A 14,578-nucleotide genomic window follows, 5' to 3' on the forward strand; every position below is an offset into this window, starting at 1 on the left:
ATCTAGTGTCCGAGCGTGCTGTTCCTGGACTATTTAACTAGCAATTGAGTAGATAATGACCGCTGTGAGGCCTTTTGGATAGTCTGCCTGGTGTTGCTGCATCAAAGTCACTGCCAAAAGCGGCTCTCTTAGCTGTATTTTGAGTCCACTCCCAGCAGTTCCAGCTGCCCTGCTTTCCCAGCTGTCTGGTCTTTCACTCGCTGTCGGATGCTACAGATGAGCCGGAGCTGCAGGTGCTGACTGGAGCGGTGCTGCTGTCCCTGCTGGATCGGAGAAACCGCCCTGGCGGCGCTGGGTAGTGACTCACCTGGACTGCTCGTGGACGCTGTGGATGTTCCACAGCACGCAGGAATCATCCATGACCACAATGAAAGGCCACACGCACTGGCGTTTGACCCCCAGCTCCTCCAAGCGGTTTCGCTCCAGCTCCAGGTTGTGGTAGGACAGCTCCTTAATCAGAAACCTGGCAGCACCTGAGGAAACACCGGAATGGAGACGGACAGAGATCTCGGTTTGACTTCATTGCTCTCTCTTCCCAAAGAAAGGCTACGCAATGAGCTGCAATCATTACCCTTTATGAACTTCGTGCTCAGAACATCTCAGTTTAAAAAGAAATCTAAATGGCCCCTTTTCAGTGTGACTGCAATCTAAAAGGCAAGCTATGAAGAAAAGCAGGCTTTTTAAGAGACTACAGAAAGTGATTTAGTGGGCATTAAAAGAATAACTTGAATCAAAGAGTGTCTGAGATCTGAAAACTGAAGCTATTTAAAACTTCTTGCAGGAAGAACTCCGAAACTCCAGGAAAATGAAGTCCAAAGTTCAAGTCCCCAGTGTTCAGCTGCAGTTAATATTTAGCTTCAGCTAACAGAAAAAGAAAAATGTGTAAAATGTCTAGAATGAACGTTCACACAGCAGGGCTGAGCAAAATGACCAAATACGGCCGAAAAGCCATCAGATTTTAAACTGAGAAGGCAGTGATCACTGCAAATCCCTTGCAGCATTTCTTTCAAACCACCACATTCTGCACACAGCTTGCTGCTATTGCCACAGGACTGTGAAGGGTTTCACAAGGTGATCCGTGTTGCCCAGCACGGATGTTGGTGTTTTCACAGCACTGCCGGTGTCTCTTACCAACGCCAGCGTTGTTGAACATGCCAGGCAGGACGAGCATGATGTGGTTGGGCCAGTACTTGCGGTACAGCGGCATTTCGTACTCCTTGACCACCAGGAGGTGGAGGTGGCTGATGCCTTCCATGGCGTGGTAGAGGTTCAAGAGGCCGTGTTCGTGGCGTCCGCTTGATGGAGTGAAGATTGGACTCTTGACTGCGTTCAAATTCTGCTAGAACAGGAGACATTTTGCCAACATTACATAAAAACCTGGTTATTCCTGACGTGGGTTTTTATTTGTGATATATTCTGGTCTTGAACGTTATTGATCATTGCAACACGCCAGGACTGGGATGCTAGGAAGACAAATACGGACGATTCTCTTCAAAAACTCCAGTTCTAAGGAGAGCTAGGTAAGAATTATGTAAAGGACTAAGATAAAAGAAGGAAAAAATAAACCTGCCAACCACCACTGACTTGCAAACGTCTGTCAAGCTGACTGCACTCAGCGTATGCAGCCAGCAGATGGACGGGAGCAGCACACGCACCTTGTCAGAAACGAGTGGGAGCCGCATGCTTTCTAGATGTTTTCCTTGCTTGCTGAAGACAAAATGGTTCTCTTTGGACTTGGGGATTATAAAATGCAGTTGCACTTCTTCTCCTAGCATCGAGGATGAAAATGTGAACGCATGCAGGGTGGAGTCAGACACCTGTATAAAATAAAAAGAAGCGGGAGAAGGATTTGCAAGCAGGTAATCCAAAAGGAGCAGTTGGCAGCCTGCTCTTGCAGTCACAATACTGGCAGCCACCACGAAAGAACATCCACAACATTTTCTTTTAGTAGCTAACTTTATTATATTCTCATTTCTTCTCCCATAAGCTGCATTGTTTAGGCATGAAACTTGCCTCGCTATTACAACAGCCAGCCTTCTGTACCAGGAACGATCTTTGGCCCACCTGGGCTCTTCTGAAGGCAATCTGAGCTGGAAATTATTTGTCGGTATTTACAAGGAGAAATGAAATACACAGACACAAGGAAAGAAACTGTCCCGACAAATTTTCCCAGAAGATTCAAAGACACAGGTAACATTGGGCTCTGCCTCTACAGCAGGGTGCAGTGCCATTCACAGGCAGCAGCAGCAGCACAGCCGCATTAGGGTGGTATTTATCCTTTGACAGCACTCTGGTAAGCAGCTAAGTAACCAAGGCAGACCCCATTAACAAGGCTGTGAGGTATCTGGGTGAGCCTGAGTTTGCACAGTGCTGCACGGAGCCATGTACGTGGATACAAAGTGCCTGCATATCTGGTAAGACTTCATCCTCGAGAGGCATGTGTCTTAGCTCAAGGTCAAATCATCTACTCTTAGCAGTGACCCCTCTATAATCTTTACTAAACAACCAAAATAATTAGCCAAAGTGTGGGTGAAGAATATAAAGGGTTTTATTTAGGTTCTGCTAGAGCATTTCCGTATCTCTTCCCCTCCTTAATGCTCACTATCCAGTGACTCCCCTTTGGATACCTAATTTCTCTGAGTTTAACTCTCATAATTCTACATGCACAGCTCAGGCGTACAAGTGGATGTTCATATTTATTACTCGTCACTGTGTTTGACAAAGACGTGTAAAGGGAACAAAGGAGTCCTTTGGGAGGATTTGCTTGTGTCAACACACTGAATGAAGCACGAGGTTTCAAACAGATTTGCTGGGGCTGCTGTGCAGTACCTGACACTGTACAGTTCCAGGTCAGCCTGCTAGGTTAATAACAAGCCGTTGGGAAGGATTAGTAAGCAAGGAAAGAATGAACTGGGGTGAGAAACCTCCAAGTCAACCATTGCTGGTGGTTAATAATGTCTGAGCCATCAACCAGGAAAAATCTTACCTGCCAGCCTCCCGTGAGCATAGCTGTTTATTTTGGAGCTCAAAAGGATTACAAAACAGCTAAAAATGATCCTTTTTGTCCCGTGACTCGTAAGCTACTGTTGAGAAGCACGCACAACTACATGCAAAGGGAGGAAAAGTAGGCCTAGCCTCCCATCAGAGGTGTGTGGATGGCTGGCATTTAGGAAAGACAAGCAACTCTCTCAATTTTACAGTCCTCTGCCACGAGACACTGTGAGCCCTGTGGGCAGGCTGAATAACGCTTTGGCTTGAGACAACTAGTCACAATATTCACCCTTTGTCAGAGGCAGCTGGAGAAGAGAACTGCTCATGCAGAACGCAGCAGACACAGTTGATGCTCCAGGGTCTGTAGCTCAATATCTCCCCTGAGAATGGAAGAAATTAAACAGCTCCATCTCAGGGAAGGTGAAAGCATGAGTCCTGAGGCCAGAGCAGTATGCCTGGAGAGACCACAAGAAAAATCAAGGATGCGGTTTAGCCGTGGGCCTTGGCACCAACCTGTGCAGCAGGGTTCGTGTCCATGTACTGATGGCACTGCTCGCAGTGATGGAACGTGTTGTACGCTGCGTATTTTGTCAGCATCATGGACACGGTCTCTCTTTTCTTCGCTTCCTCTGGTTTTGTTTCTTTGCTGGTTTCTGTAGAAGAAATGTTATGAGTGATAGAAACCAGAGCCTGGGAGCCTGGCAACAATTGTAAAGAACAAATCGCTTTGTTCCGTATCATTAGGAGATAAAAGGCTTGTTTAAGCTCACATGTCTAGTCAAACCAACATAAAAATAATTTCTGTAGGAAAAGTATTCCTAGAAAATTCTCCTTTGGCTTACCTTGTTTCACTCTTGACAGTTGTTCTGTGTACACTGGGCTTATAGTTCTGTACTTGGGGTCGTGTACGCTCAGGTCAAAAGACATTTTACTGAAGGTCTCGATATCTGGCCAGTGGTCGTTGCTGGACTGAGTAATTTCACTGCTTTCTGTATGATCTGCAACAACACACTTGAGGTGAGCAGTACCAGGTACCCACTAAATGGTGTTTACGTGACGTTTGCTGATTTACAATTGCACAGGAGTTCACAGAGGTGCACAAACACACACACAAAAAGACATCTTTTAATGTCATAAGCATTATATCCCTGCCCATAGCAAGGGGGTTGGAAATAGATGATATCTTTTAGGTCCCTTCCAACTCAAACCTTTCTGTGAATATTGCCAAAATTCAAATTGCACTTGACATAAAGACATTTCAAAGAAATGGCAATTTCTTGGAAACTGTGGGGTGAAGCAGCCTCGTTGGTACCTTTCTGCTCCGCTCTTCATCAAGCTACCGAGGGATAATTCACTCTGTGAATGATGTTATGTTTATACATGAAGTGCTCAGATGAACAGTTCTGTCTGTGCAGAAGATACAGGCAGGTCTCCAGTCCCTTGATGGATCCCTTTTTAAGACACGGAAAGGAGAGAACTGGGCAAACAAGAAGCAAAAGCATCCAAAGGCAGAAGGATGAAAGCAAGGAGAAAGAAGGTGCAGAAGCTTATAAACTGATATGTATTATAAGCTGATAAAGCATATGATAAAGGTGGTAAAAACGCATTGTTGAGAATGGGATGCGACCAGCAAGGATCAGCTGGAACATTTTTGCTTCATCCAACAGAGGTAAGTCCAAGGTAGAGAATCAAGTCTAAGTAACATGAACATGAGAAAACGCTGGCCAAAGGTGACAAGCTGGAGCTGGGACTGGAGCTTGAATATGAGCTGATTCCGTTTAAAATCAGAGGGAAAACCACACAAAAGCAGGGAGCTGAGGTTCCTGACTTCAGAAAGGCAAACTCAGACGAAACGAATGCTGGGTCTACAAAGGACACGCTCACCCTGCCCAGACTGCCCCACAGGGCTGTGAGCCAGCTGCAGTTCAAAGGCTGTTACCTCACTGGCACTGCTCGAATTAACACGTGCCACTGATGAAGTGAGGCTCATTAATGTGTTCACAAAGACAAATCCTGAGAGAGCTGGCTCAGTAAGCCCACTAGACTGGGGACACCAGGGACTTGCCTGTGAGTGAGGCTTGGATTTCTTGGAATCCCGGCTGCCAAACCATCAGCAACCACCACACCGAGCAATGTAAGAACGCCGGGAGGTGTTCAGAGGCAAAAGGGAAACGAAGAATGAACAAAGTCCAAGAGGAATGGAAACAGCCCATCAGCAAATAAAGTTCTGACTCTCATACATCATCAAGTGCAAGATAAAAAAATAAACAAATAATAAAAAAGCTTTGCAAAATGTCAAGCTGAGGCAGACCTCAGAAAAGTGCACGGAAACAAATAAAAATTTTCTTGGCTATAGCAAATGCTTCACTGTAAGCTGAGATGGAAACAAATCTCTAAAAGCTTGATACACACTGAGAACAATGAGAAAGAATAATCTCCAGGCCACTTTCCTGAAAAAACAGGTGTTTGAAATCAGGTGCAAGCCTGATTTCAGTGCAAGAATAATGCAGGTATCATCACCATTTCAGAGGAGGTCTATGAAACTCTGGGTCCATTACTTTGACCTTTGTGTTATTCAAAACTTGGGGGGGATGAAGGAAATAAAGATGTTGAAGTAAATGAAAAAATGCAATAAAACTCAGCGTGGGTTGACCAAAGAAACACCACGTTACTTTCATCACACAGATATAACATAGATATCTATTTCTTTAAACAAAAAGCAATGCCACACATCTTACCTCTTAGCAGGTAAAGTATTTGACATGATGCTATACGACAAATTATTGGCACATCGGAAGAAAATGGAGACAATGACTGGTCTGCAAAGTTGATTAAACAGAAGATGGCAGCATGTAACATCATAAGCATTAAGGCAGATGGAGATTAGCAGCAAAGTTAGCAGAGATCAGCAGAGGGGCATACTGCTGAATACTTTCCCTAATGTCACCGTCTCCAAAAAACAACACCACACAACAACCACCATTGCCTTAAGTTTGCTGGTGACACAAATCAGGAGTCTCTGCCAACATAGGGAAGGAATAGAAGAGCATCCAGAAAGAATTCAGTGCCCTCAAAAACGATAGCAACAGCCACTGGATGACATTCAACAGAAAAAAATATGAGTCATAGGACTCAAATCAAGGACTAATAGCAAGCATTTCTGCAATAGGCTGGGAGTCCCTCAGCGGGAAATGACTGAGGTGCAGAGGCACCCGCAAGGATCAGCGTCAGTGAAATGGGAAAATGGGAGAAGCCAAGTGCAATCACTGGTTTCCCCAGTCTGGGGGTTTCCGTGGAGGCAGGGAAACACACGAGATGTAGCACTCTGGGTTGGTTAAATGCCTCTCAGGGTCTCACATACAGCTCTGGTCAGCCGTCTACCAGAAGAATAAATTGCAAATAGATGTGCAGACAAGAGGTACGAAACCAGTGAGAAGAATAATGAGCCTGTCATTTGCGAGGATCCTGCAAGCTGGCTCAGGCTAGCTAGATGAAAGCTTAGAGGGAAGACGATTGCTGCATGGCTACATCACAGAAGCAAACATCAAAAAGGAGTAAAAGTATTTTGATTTAAAATAACACTGTTTTCCTTCTCCACCAAGATGTTTACAATAGGGACAGGAGTATCTTTGTGTTGGGGAATCAAAAAAATATATTTTCAATCATCAGAGCGTTAGGGCTCTGGAAAAGCATTCCAGTAGAAGCTGTGGGAGCAAAAAACCCACAACCCAAAACCCCAAGTAAACCCCATCTGCTCTTCTGACGCAGCTTCATGCATTCCTGAAAGGGGCGTGACACAGCTGCTGGGATCACAACAGACTGGACTGCATGGCACAGAATTGTTCTTACTTTTTGATTTCATCCTAAGTTTCTGGGGAACTTTAGTTCAAGTAATGAGGTAATAACAGTCCCCAAAGCTCCAAATCTAAGGGGAATGCATTTTTCAAAAAGTTAATAGCACTTTCTGAGCAGAAATGCAAATTAATCCTTTCAAAGGTTTGAAAACAATTGCATTTTCTGGATGTCAGGTCATGAAATTCATGCACCACAGAGTTAACTTCACTACAACCACAGAGTTATGTAAAGAACACCCTAAGAGGAATCAATTTGAAAAGGGTTTGTGCTTCTCAAGGCCAAGTCCTGCCACAGCAGTTAATGGATCTGTGAGATCTGACAAACGAGCACAAATTCAGAGAGGTGTCTTCCCCCCCAGCCTTGTTCTTCAGCATAAGATCTGTAAACTTTTACAGACAGTTACAGAAGACAGTCTTACTAAAAATTGGTATCTAACTGGTAATTAAACACAAATAAATAATTGCTATCTAACTGGTAATTAAACATAAATAGTAATACTGGTGTTTCAGCCAGAAAAGTAGTGTTTTTCCCTCTGTTTTGTCTGTTTAAAAGCAGACACAGCTTAAAAACTAGCAAGCAGATGTTTCCCACATCCAGTTTTGTATTCACTTTCGTTTTAGTGGCATAAAAATAACACTAATCCAAAATACACTTAAAAGCTCTTAGTTAAGACCCACATCAAATTTACATTTTTAATCATCTATGTTTAAATATATGCAGGTGCCTACAACAGGTCTAGCTGCACAGAAATGGACAGGACAAGTGGCAGGTGTCATTGAGGAAGTCTTTGTAAGCCTAAAAAACTTGTCACTGCTTATTAATATGTAACAGAGTCACTTAATAACGCATATTAGCGATTACTTCTAAATACTCACTGGCATTTATTTCCTCTTCATCGTACACATCTACTTCCAGCAACCTGATCAGCATGCGGAAGAGGATCCTGAGGAACTGCAAATACGAGCCAGTCTTTCCCACCTGAACGAGAGGTGAAAAACAGTCTGAATCCCAAGCCAGGCTACCGCACAGGAAGGATACATTTCAGATACATGCATTTGGGCCTACCCCTGTTATTTTGCGATTCTAGTTCTGCCTGCAAACAAAACAAGACTCAGTATTGCCCGTTTTGCTGAATGGTATCACAAAATTGATCTGTGAGGCAAGTCTGGCCCAGAGCAGAGCCTGTATCACATTTTTTTATGCAGATCACCACTGATAAACTGCTTCTCCACTGCTAAGCTCATGGCAATTTTATGCCCAGTGCCATCCACCAGTATGCAACATGCCTTAAAAAAACAGGACAATCCTCTCCTTACCACCTCCAGCATGAACTTAACCTTAAATTCTGACCGATTTTTGATCTCAAAACGCATCGCTGTGTGCGAGTTTCACGGGGCCTCTCAGGCACAACCTCCACCTGCTGCAGTCCTCAGCGCCTGTCCTCTCACCCTGCGAGTAAGGCCAGGGGAAGGAACTGTGCTCTTACTTGTGGTGGGCCCGTCAAAAGCAGCCGCCTGGGGTGAAAGCTCCTCAAGCCGGACGCCTCACCCTGACCGCCGAAGTCCGCGTGGTGCTGCCGGGCCGTCGTCCACTGCCGGTAGTAGAGCGACTGCTCCTCGCTGCTCATGTCCTTGTGGAGCAGGGGCCTGAGGGAGCTCAGCCAAGCCACGTCGGCGTGAGGCAGGAGGGACGAGGAGGAAGGCAGGTTGCCGCTTTTCTGCGAGCTCAGGAGGCAGTAGGCCGCTTTGGAGAGGATGACGATGCGCGGCAGCGCGGCGCGCAGGGCCCGGCTGTCTTTGGCCGAGTGGCCAGGCCACCGAAAGGCCTGGGAGACCGACGACAGCGACGAGAGTTTCGAGGTGGTGCTGCTCGCCAGCTGGTTACCCAGGGAGTCGCATTCTTGCTTCAGGGTCTCCCCGGCTGTGAAAGCAGGGTAAGCCCCCTCGTCGACCGAGCTGTGCGCCACGGTCTGGAAACTGAGTGGCGGTGCCTGCTTCTGAGACTTGTCCGCGGCGCTCGAGGAGCTGACGCCGTTGTCAGCCAGGGAGCCTGGCGAAATAGAGATCAGGCAGTGAACAGATACTGGCTGGCATGAGAACAGGGCATTCGTTTCACTGCAACCTTCGGGTGAAGTGGGCTCTGCTCCCTCCTCCCTACCAGGCAGCTTTAAGTGTGTGGTAGGATCTGGTGCCTGGCAAAGGCTCGATCCAGCTGCCTTAACACCTCAAATTCATAGGGAAACAAAGGGAAGGAGCTAGAAGTGCCAGGCAGAAGCGAGGAAGGAAAGGTCTGGTGGGAGAGGATTCTCTGCTGAGGCCTGAAGAGGAAGGGCAAGACCCAGCCATGCTGCTGGTCTTGGCCAGGAGGCAAACACCCACTTCTACCCACAGCTACCCCCCAGTTACACAGCATTTTGCTATTCCTAACATCAATCCTGTTCATTTCTACTCTGATTTTAAGATCTTTTCAGGATCCACCTGACAAAATCATCAGCAAACGTGAAATGCAAGATTAAAGAAAATAATAATAAAGGACCCGTCCTCCCACTGCAACGCTGCTCCCTTTTAGCTGCAGCCAGGGAAATTGCTCACCACAGCAAGAACCTGTACATAATATTTCACAGCTCAGCCTGCAGCAGGGTACAAGCCGTTCCCGTTTGATGAAGCACCTCAATATTTGCATACAAATTCCAGCGACGGATAACCAAAGACTTACTCTTAAGAGCAGCAGCAGCAGACAACTGACCTGAGGTCCCGGTGACGGCGCTGCTGTTACTCTGCGGTCTGTCCAAGTCTATCAGCAGCTCATCAGAGTCATTCTCGCTGCCATTAGCCTTCTCGTGCTCCTTCTCGCTCAGGTCAAGAGCTACAATGGGCCCTCGAATCGCCTCCTTCGAGACGTAGCAGCATGCCAGGCCCACTTCTTGCTCTAATGCAGTCCGAGTTAAGTAGCTCGAGTCAATGAGCCGCAGGTCGCAGTACTTCAGTGACCTGCAAAAGCCAAGCCAAGAGGAAAGGATGGTTTGTTTTCTCCGACCCTGAACAACGCTCCCCATCTTTAATTGCTGATTAAATATTCACGACCAGTTCAACTAGCCAGTGAATATCACGTAATTTTAAAACACGCTGTGCTCCTTGGTGCTCTGCGCAGATGTTCCCTGACCCACGCAGTGCAGGAGCTTTACTTTTCACAAGCCACACTTTCCAAAATTTGAAACTGTTCCCAAAGTCGTCTAAAACGTGCTTCTTTATGAAAAAAAATGACCAGTTGGTATCAAACCACATAACTTCCCCCCCCAAAAAAAATATTTATCAAAACACATTAGAAAACAACCATATTGTAAGAGCCGTAACAGCACCTGGGGAAGGTTTCTCCCAGCGGATCCTTGCCCGTGAGAATAACGATGCAAGGCAGACCCTCCAAATCCTGGTAGGTGCGAGGAATCCAGTCATCCTGCTCATTGCCCCGCCAGGCCTGTGAACAGAGAACACCCAAGTCACGTCTAAATGAAACCTTCTCAGCCATCACCTCTTGTTTTATTTTGTTTGTTTTCAGTTCCTGACTTTGCTTTGCACACAGGGCTGCTCTTGGCTCAGCAGAGCTTGGTGAACACGGCTGAGTTCATCAGGGTTCTCTGTTTTGGGTGAAGCCTCCTCAAGCACTGCTCTGTCTTGAGCAACTGTATCAGCATTCAAGCAAGAGAAGCGTGAGCACCCTACAGCAACTGTGAGAAGGAAGCAAAGCTGAAAGACTCAGGGACCATCGCTTGGAAAGGCAAGAAGCCAGCCTTCCCTTTTCCAGACAAGGAAAATAAGCTCCAGTTGTTTCAGAATCAGCAGGTATCTGAGCTACAGCATTCGTTCTGCTGGAAGAAGATTCTTCTTCTTTCTTTTTAATAATGGACAAAACCGGTTTGGAAGAAAATTCAGACCTAGCTGAGGCACAGAGTCTGTTTAGCCAAGTCCTACCGATGGCGAGCCCAACCACTCAAACTGCCCATCAAAATATTGATCTGTGTGCGGACAGATACCCATACAGATTCGCTACAGGTGTACAAATTACAGACTCATGCAAACTGTGTGGAAAACACAACCTAAAGCAAGAGCCCTGTCTTAAATTCCCTCCCGGTTCTTCAGTTCTCAGCCCGTGTGCTCAACCTGTTCTTCCCTTACCCTTCCTCCTCCCCAAAAGGCCGTGTTTTATGACTCATTTTCTCAGGCAGATGAAGGGGATTGGAAAAGAGGACTCAATAGCAGACCAGTGACTCAGCATGCCATTTTACCTTCTGAAAATTTCCACTGAAATAACCTATGACTAATTTTTTCGTAGCTTCGGAAGAACATGATTTGGAACAGCATTCCCCTTCTCTGTTATGTGGCTCTGATTTTCTTTCCCCAGCCCTGATTTTTTTTTTCCCCTGCTGATTTCTGCATCTTCTGTGTAACACGTTCGTTGAAAAAAAAAAAAAACATATTCCTCCAGCTATCTACCAGCCTCTGCTGGCTCAGTTAAACAGCCTCAGCAGCAGAGAGAGATTTTCTGGCCCAGCAGGGTCAGCCTGGCTGCGCCTTCCCCATGCTGGGAGGTTCTGAGAAAGTGCACGGCTAGAAAATGAAATGGGGGAAGGCAGATTCAAAACTGATTTTTCTTTCTTCTAGCCTAAAGAACGAAAAAGAAGCCTGAGTGCCTGGAGCTTTAAGCTGGAAACCCGCATGGTGATGATGTGTTTTTTGCCCACATTACTCAGGAGGGGCAGAGAGCTGCAGCCCTCTGGGCTCCCCACTTGTGAATGGCTCCTGAATTGCCTTATTACACTTAAAAGGTGACCTCTATTGCCATGACAGCATGGCTGGTCTCCCCTCCTTGCATTATCCAACATCTTCGTTGGTGACATGACAGAGGGATTGAGTTGGGGTTGTTCAGCCTAAAGTAGAGAAGGCTCTGGGGATGCCTTACAGCAGCCTTCTAGTACCTAAAGGGGGCCTGAAAGCTGGGAAGGGACTTTCTATCAGTGTAGTAATAGGACAAAGGGCTTTAAACTAAAAGAGGGGAGATTTAGATTTGACATTAGGAAGAAATTCTTTGCTCAGAGGGTGGAGAGGCACTGGCACAGGCTGCCCAGAGAAGCTGTGGATGCCCCATCCCTGGAGGTGCTCAAGGCCAGGCTGGATGGGGCTTTGGGCAACCTGGTCTGGTGGGAGGTGTCCCTGCCCATGGCAGGGGGCTGGAACTGGGGATCCTTGAGGTCCCTTCCAACCCAAATCACTCTGATTCCCTCTCCTGCAGCAGACAGGGTTTGAGAAACAGAAGGGGTGGCTACTTTAAAGTACATTTTACCTGGTTTTGGTTGTAGAGAAGCTCTTTAGGAAAGGTTCACAAAAATCCTTCATTTTCTGTGTGCTTTAAACGCACTGTAACTCATAATGAAACTGAAAATGAATCTCTGTGTGAGACGTGAAGCAGGGATCAGGACAGATAGCCCGAACTACATTCAAGCTGGTAAGAAAGGCAACCAAACCTTTTTTTTATTGTAGCAAGGTTCATGCAGGAAGTGGATGTGGCTCATTGTACCAGCCTCTTATAAATCCACGCAATTAGCTTGGTGCATATGTGCTGTGCAGAAAAGGCTTTCAGCACACAGCCATTTGAGAAAATAAGTGCACAACAAACAGAATATTTTACCAGTTGCCAAAAGAGCTGAAGATGGTTAAGGCAGAGCAGACAGTCAGATACACTCGAGAGATAAACTGGTGGAAATAATTAGTTTGTCTAGGGAGATCCGAGCTCTGCTTTCAGAGGTTCAAAGAGGAAACCTGTCTGACTCATGCTGTTACTCATTTTTAACAAGCAAGATAACATCCGGTGTTTGACTTCGGGGACCAGAAACAATTCAATTTTTTTCCTGAGTTCTTAAATCATTAATGCTCATCAGAAGTCCTGTATACTTCCCTGGAAAAGATAAAGATCAGGGGCTCTTTTCTTATAAAATAATGAAGTTTTAAACCTGTGGGAATACACACGAAATACGTCCAGTGGTCAGAAGACGACAACGAAATTCGTGGTTTCTGCTAACCTTCAGCCGGGTCACAAAGTGTTTGGCAACCGTAAGCTCTGAAGCGGGATTCCCGAGGAGGATCTCGAAGCGGTACTGCAGACCCAGCTTGTCCCTCACTTCTTGTAACCTCTCCTTGGCCAGCATGGCCAGCTGCACGGACGGCACCCTGATGACGAGCATGTGGCCGCAGCCGTTCTTGTCCTTGCCGGGGGAAGTGATCAGGTCATCCATGATGCTGAGCGTCTCGGGCGTGCTGTGATCTCTCAGCGAGGCCATGGTCGTGAGAGCCATCAGAGCCTGGGAATACTGCTGGATGAGAAGGTAGCAGCGAATCACCATGCTGTGCAGCCGAGGGTACCTTTCGGGAGATAACGGGTCTGCGTTAGCACGTGCAAAATCACAGCAGTGGCTGAAAATTCACCACAAAACAGGACTGTGCAGCAAAGAAGTACCCATTTTTTTCTGTAGTGCTTGAAGAATGAAGCCTTTAATTTTCACAGACCAAAATTTCGCTCAAAACCCAACTGTGTTTTAATTACTTTCTGCATTTGGAGAATGTTTAAAGTGCAAAGTCCTGCTCTCGAGTAAAAGGAATGATAAACTCCTGTCGTCTTTATTTGGGACAGAACTTCAACTAAAGATCTTTAACTTAACGGAGATATGGATCATCTCAGATCTGCTTCACCCCAAGAGCAGGGGCCAATAAATTTTGCTCTCCAGAAGTTTTCTGCTTCTATGAACTCAGAGGACCATCCCTGCTTCAAGTGGTTTCTGGAAGAAGTACTTCATGGTTTCCCATTTCCCACTCTCCACACCAGAAAGTTAGACTTCTCTATAGGGATTGCTGGCTCTGAGACAAAAACTTTCTGGTCTGATCCTAACCTCAATACTAGGGCAATATTTATGTGTGTACTAGGCCCCATTCATCCTCTTCCCAATCCACATCTTAAGAAAAGAAAGAGAGCAATAGTGGCCACTGTCTCTTCCATTGCCCTTGCTCAGAAAGGCTCTAAGAAACTTAAAGAACTGATCTACTGAAATTAATTGACCTTACTAATATGGATCACGTTTATTAATTACGTATTTTTAGACAATATGGATGTATTTAATGATTCATGTTGCTAATTTGATATTGCATTTTACTTGTTAAATATAGATACAGTTTCAATTAATTATATTGACTGATATAAAATAGCAAAAAACAGTACTGAAGGCAGAACAATTCCATTCTGTTAAACATGGAGACATGAGAACTATATCCCGAACAGTTACAACGGATCCATCCTCCTGATTTGCAGAACAGATTAACTCCACGTTGCTGGAAACCATACCATTGCTTTTGTTTCTGTAATGTGAGCATTTAATTCTGTCCTGGAGATGTGCTATGAAATGAGCTTGTTCAGGCAGCTACAAAGTACTTACAAGCCACTTTCAAGCTCTCAGCTGCACGAACCAAAAGCCAGCTAATGAAATAATAAAATTGAAGTTTTTGGAATGACATCGCTCTCCTGGGCCACCAACAACAAATTTCCTGGCAGTCTCAGCAGAGAGACAGCAGAAGCAGTGAGGTATGAAACTTCTGCTACCTGCCTGGCTTAGTGAGGGCTGAGCCAGAAGGCAGGAGCAGCAGGGACGAGCTCAGACTGCCACTGCATGGGCCTAATCTTTCCGTAAACA

The 14,578-nt window shown here is 45.9% G+C and overlaps 1 protein-coding gene across 11 annotated transcripts in view; it reads right to left on the minus strand.

Moving 5' to 3' along the window:
* Window positions 1–14,578, minus strand: part of GREB1L (GREB1 like retinoic acid receptor coactivator) — a 126,562-nt gene that overhangs the window by 7,368 nt on the left and 104,616 nt on the right. For 9 of the 11 annotated variants that reach the window (XM_068671464.1, XM_068671465.1, XM_068671466.1 and 6 more), the window contains 10 exons: window positions 12,920–13,259; window positions 10,205–10,320; window positions 9,592–9,836; window positions 8,333–8,895; window positions 7,722–7,824; window positions 3,834–3,989; window positions 3,505–3,644; window positions 1,656–1,817; window positions 1,132–1,339; window positions 308–473 (listed from right to left, as the gene is read on the minus strand). In XM_068671464.1, coding sequence (XP_068527565.1) covers window positions 308–473; window positions 1,132–1,339; window positions 1,656–1,817; window positions 3,505–3,644; window positions 3,834–3,989; window positions 7,722–7,824; window positions 8,333–8,895; window positions 9,592–9,836; window positions 10,205–10,320; window positions 12,920–13,259 — 2,199 coding nt within the window. The remainder of the gene's footprint in view (window positions 1–307; window positions 474–1,131; window positions 1,340–1,655; window positions 1,818–3,504; window positions 3,645–3,833; window positions 3,990–7,721; window positions 7,825–8,332; window positions 8,896–9,591; window positions 9,837–10,204; window positions 10,321–12,919; window positions 13,260–14,578) is intronic. The other 2 variants (XM_068671461.1, XM_068671457.1) reach the window with 1 other exon arrangement.

Source organism: Anas acuta, chromosome 2 (assembly GCF_963932015.1).
Source record: "Anas acuta chromosome 2, bAnaAcu1.1, whole genome shotgun sequence".
NCBI lineage: Eukaryota > Metazoa > Chordata > Aves > Anseriformes > Anatidae > Anas > Anas acuta.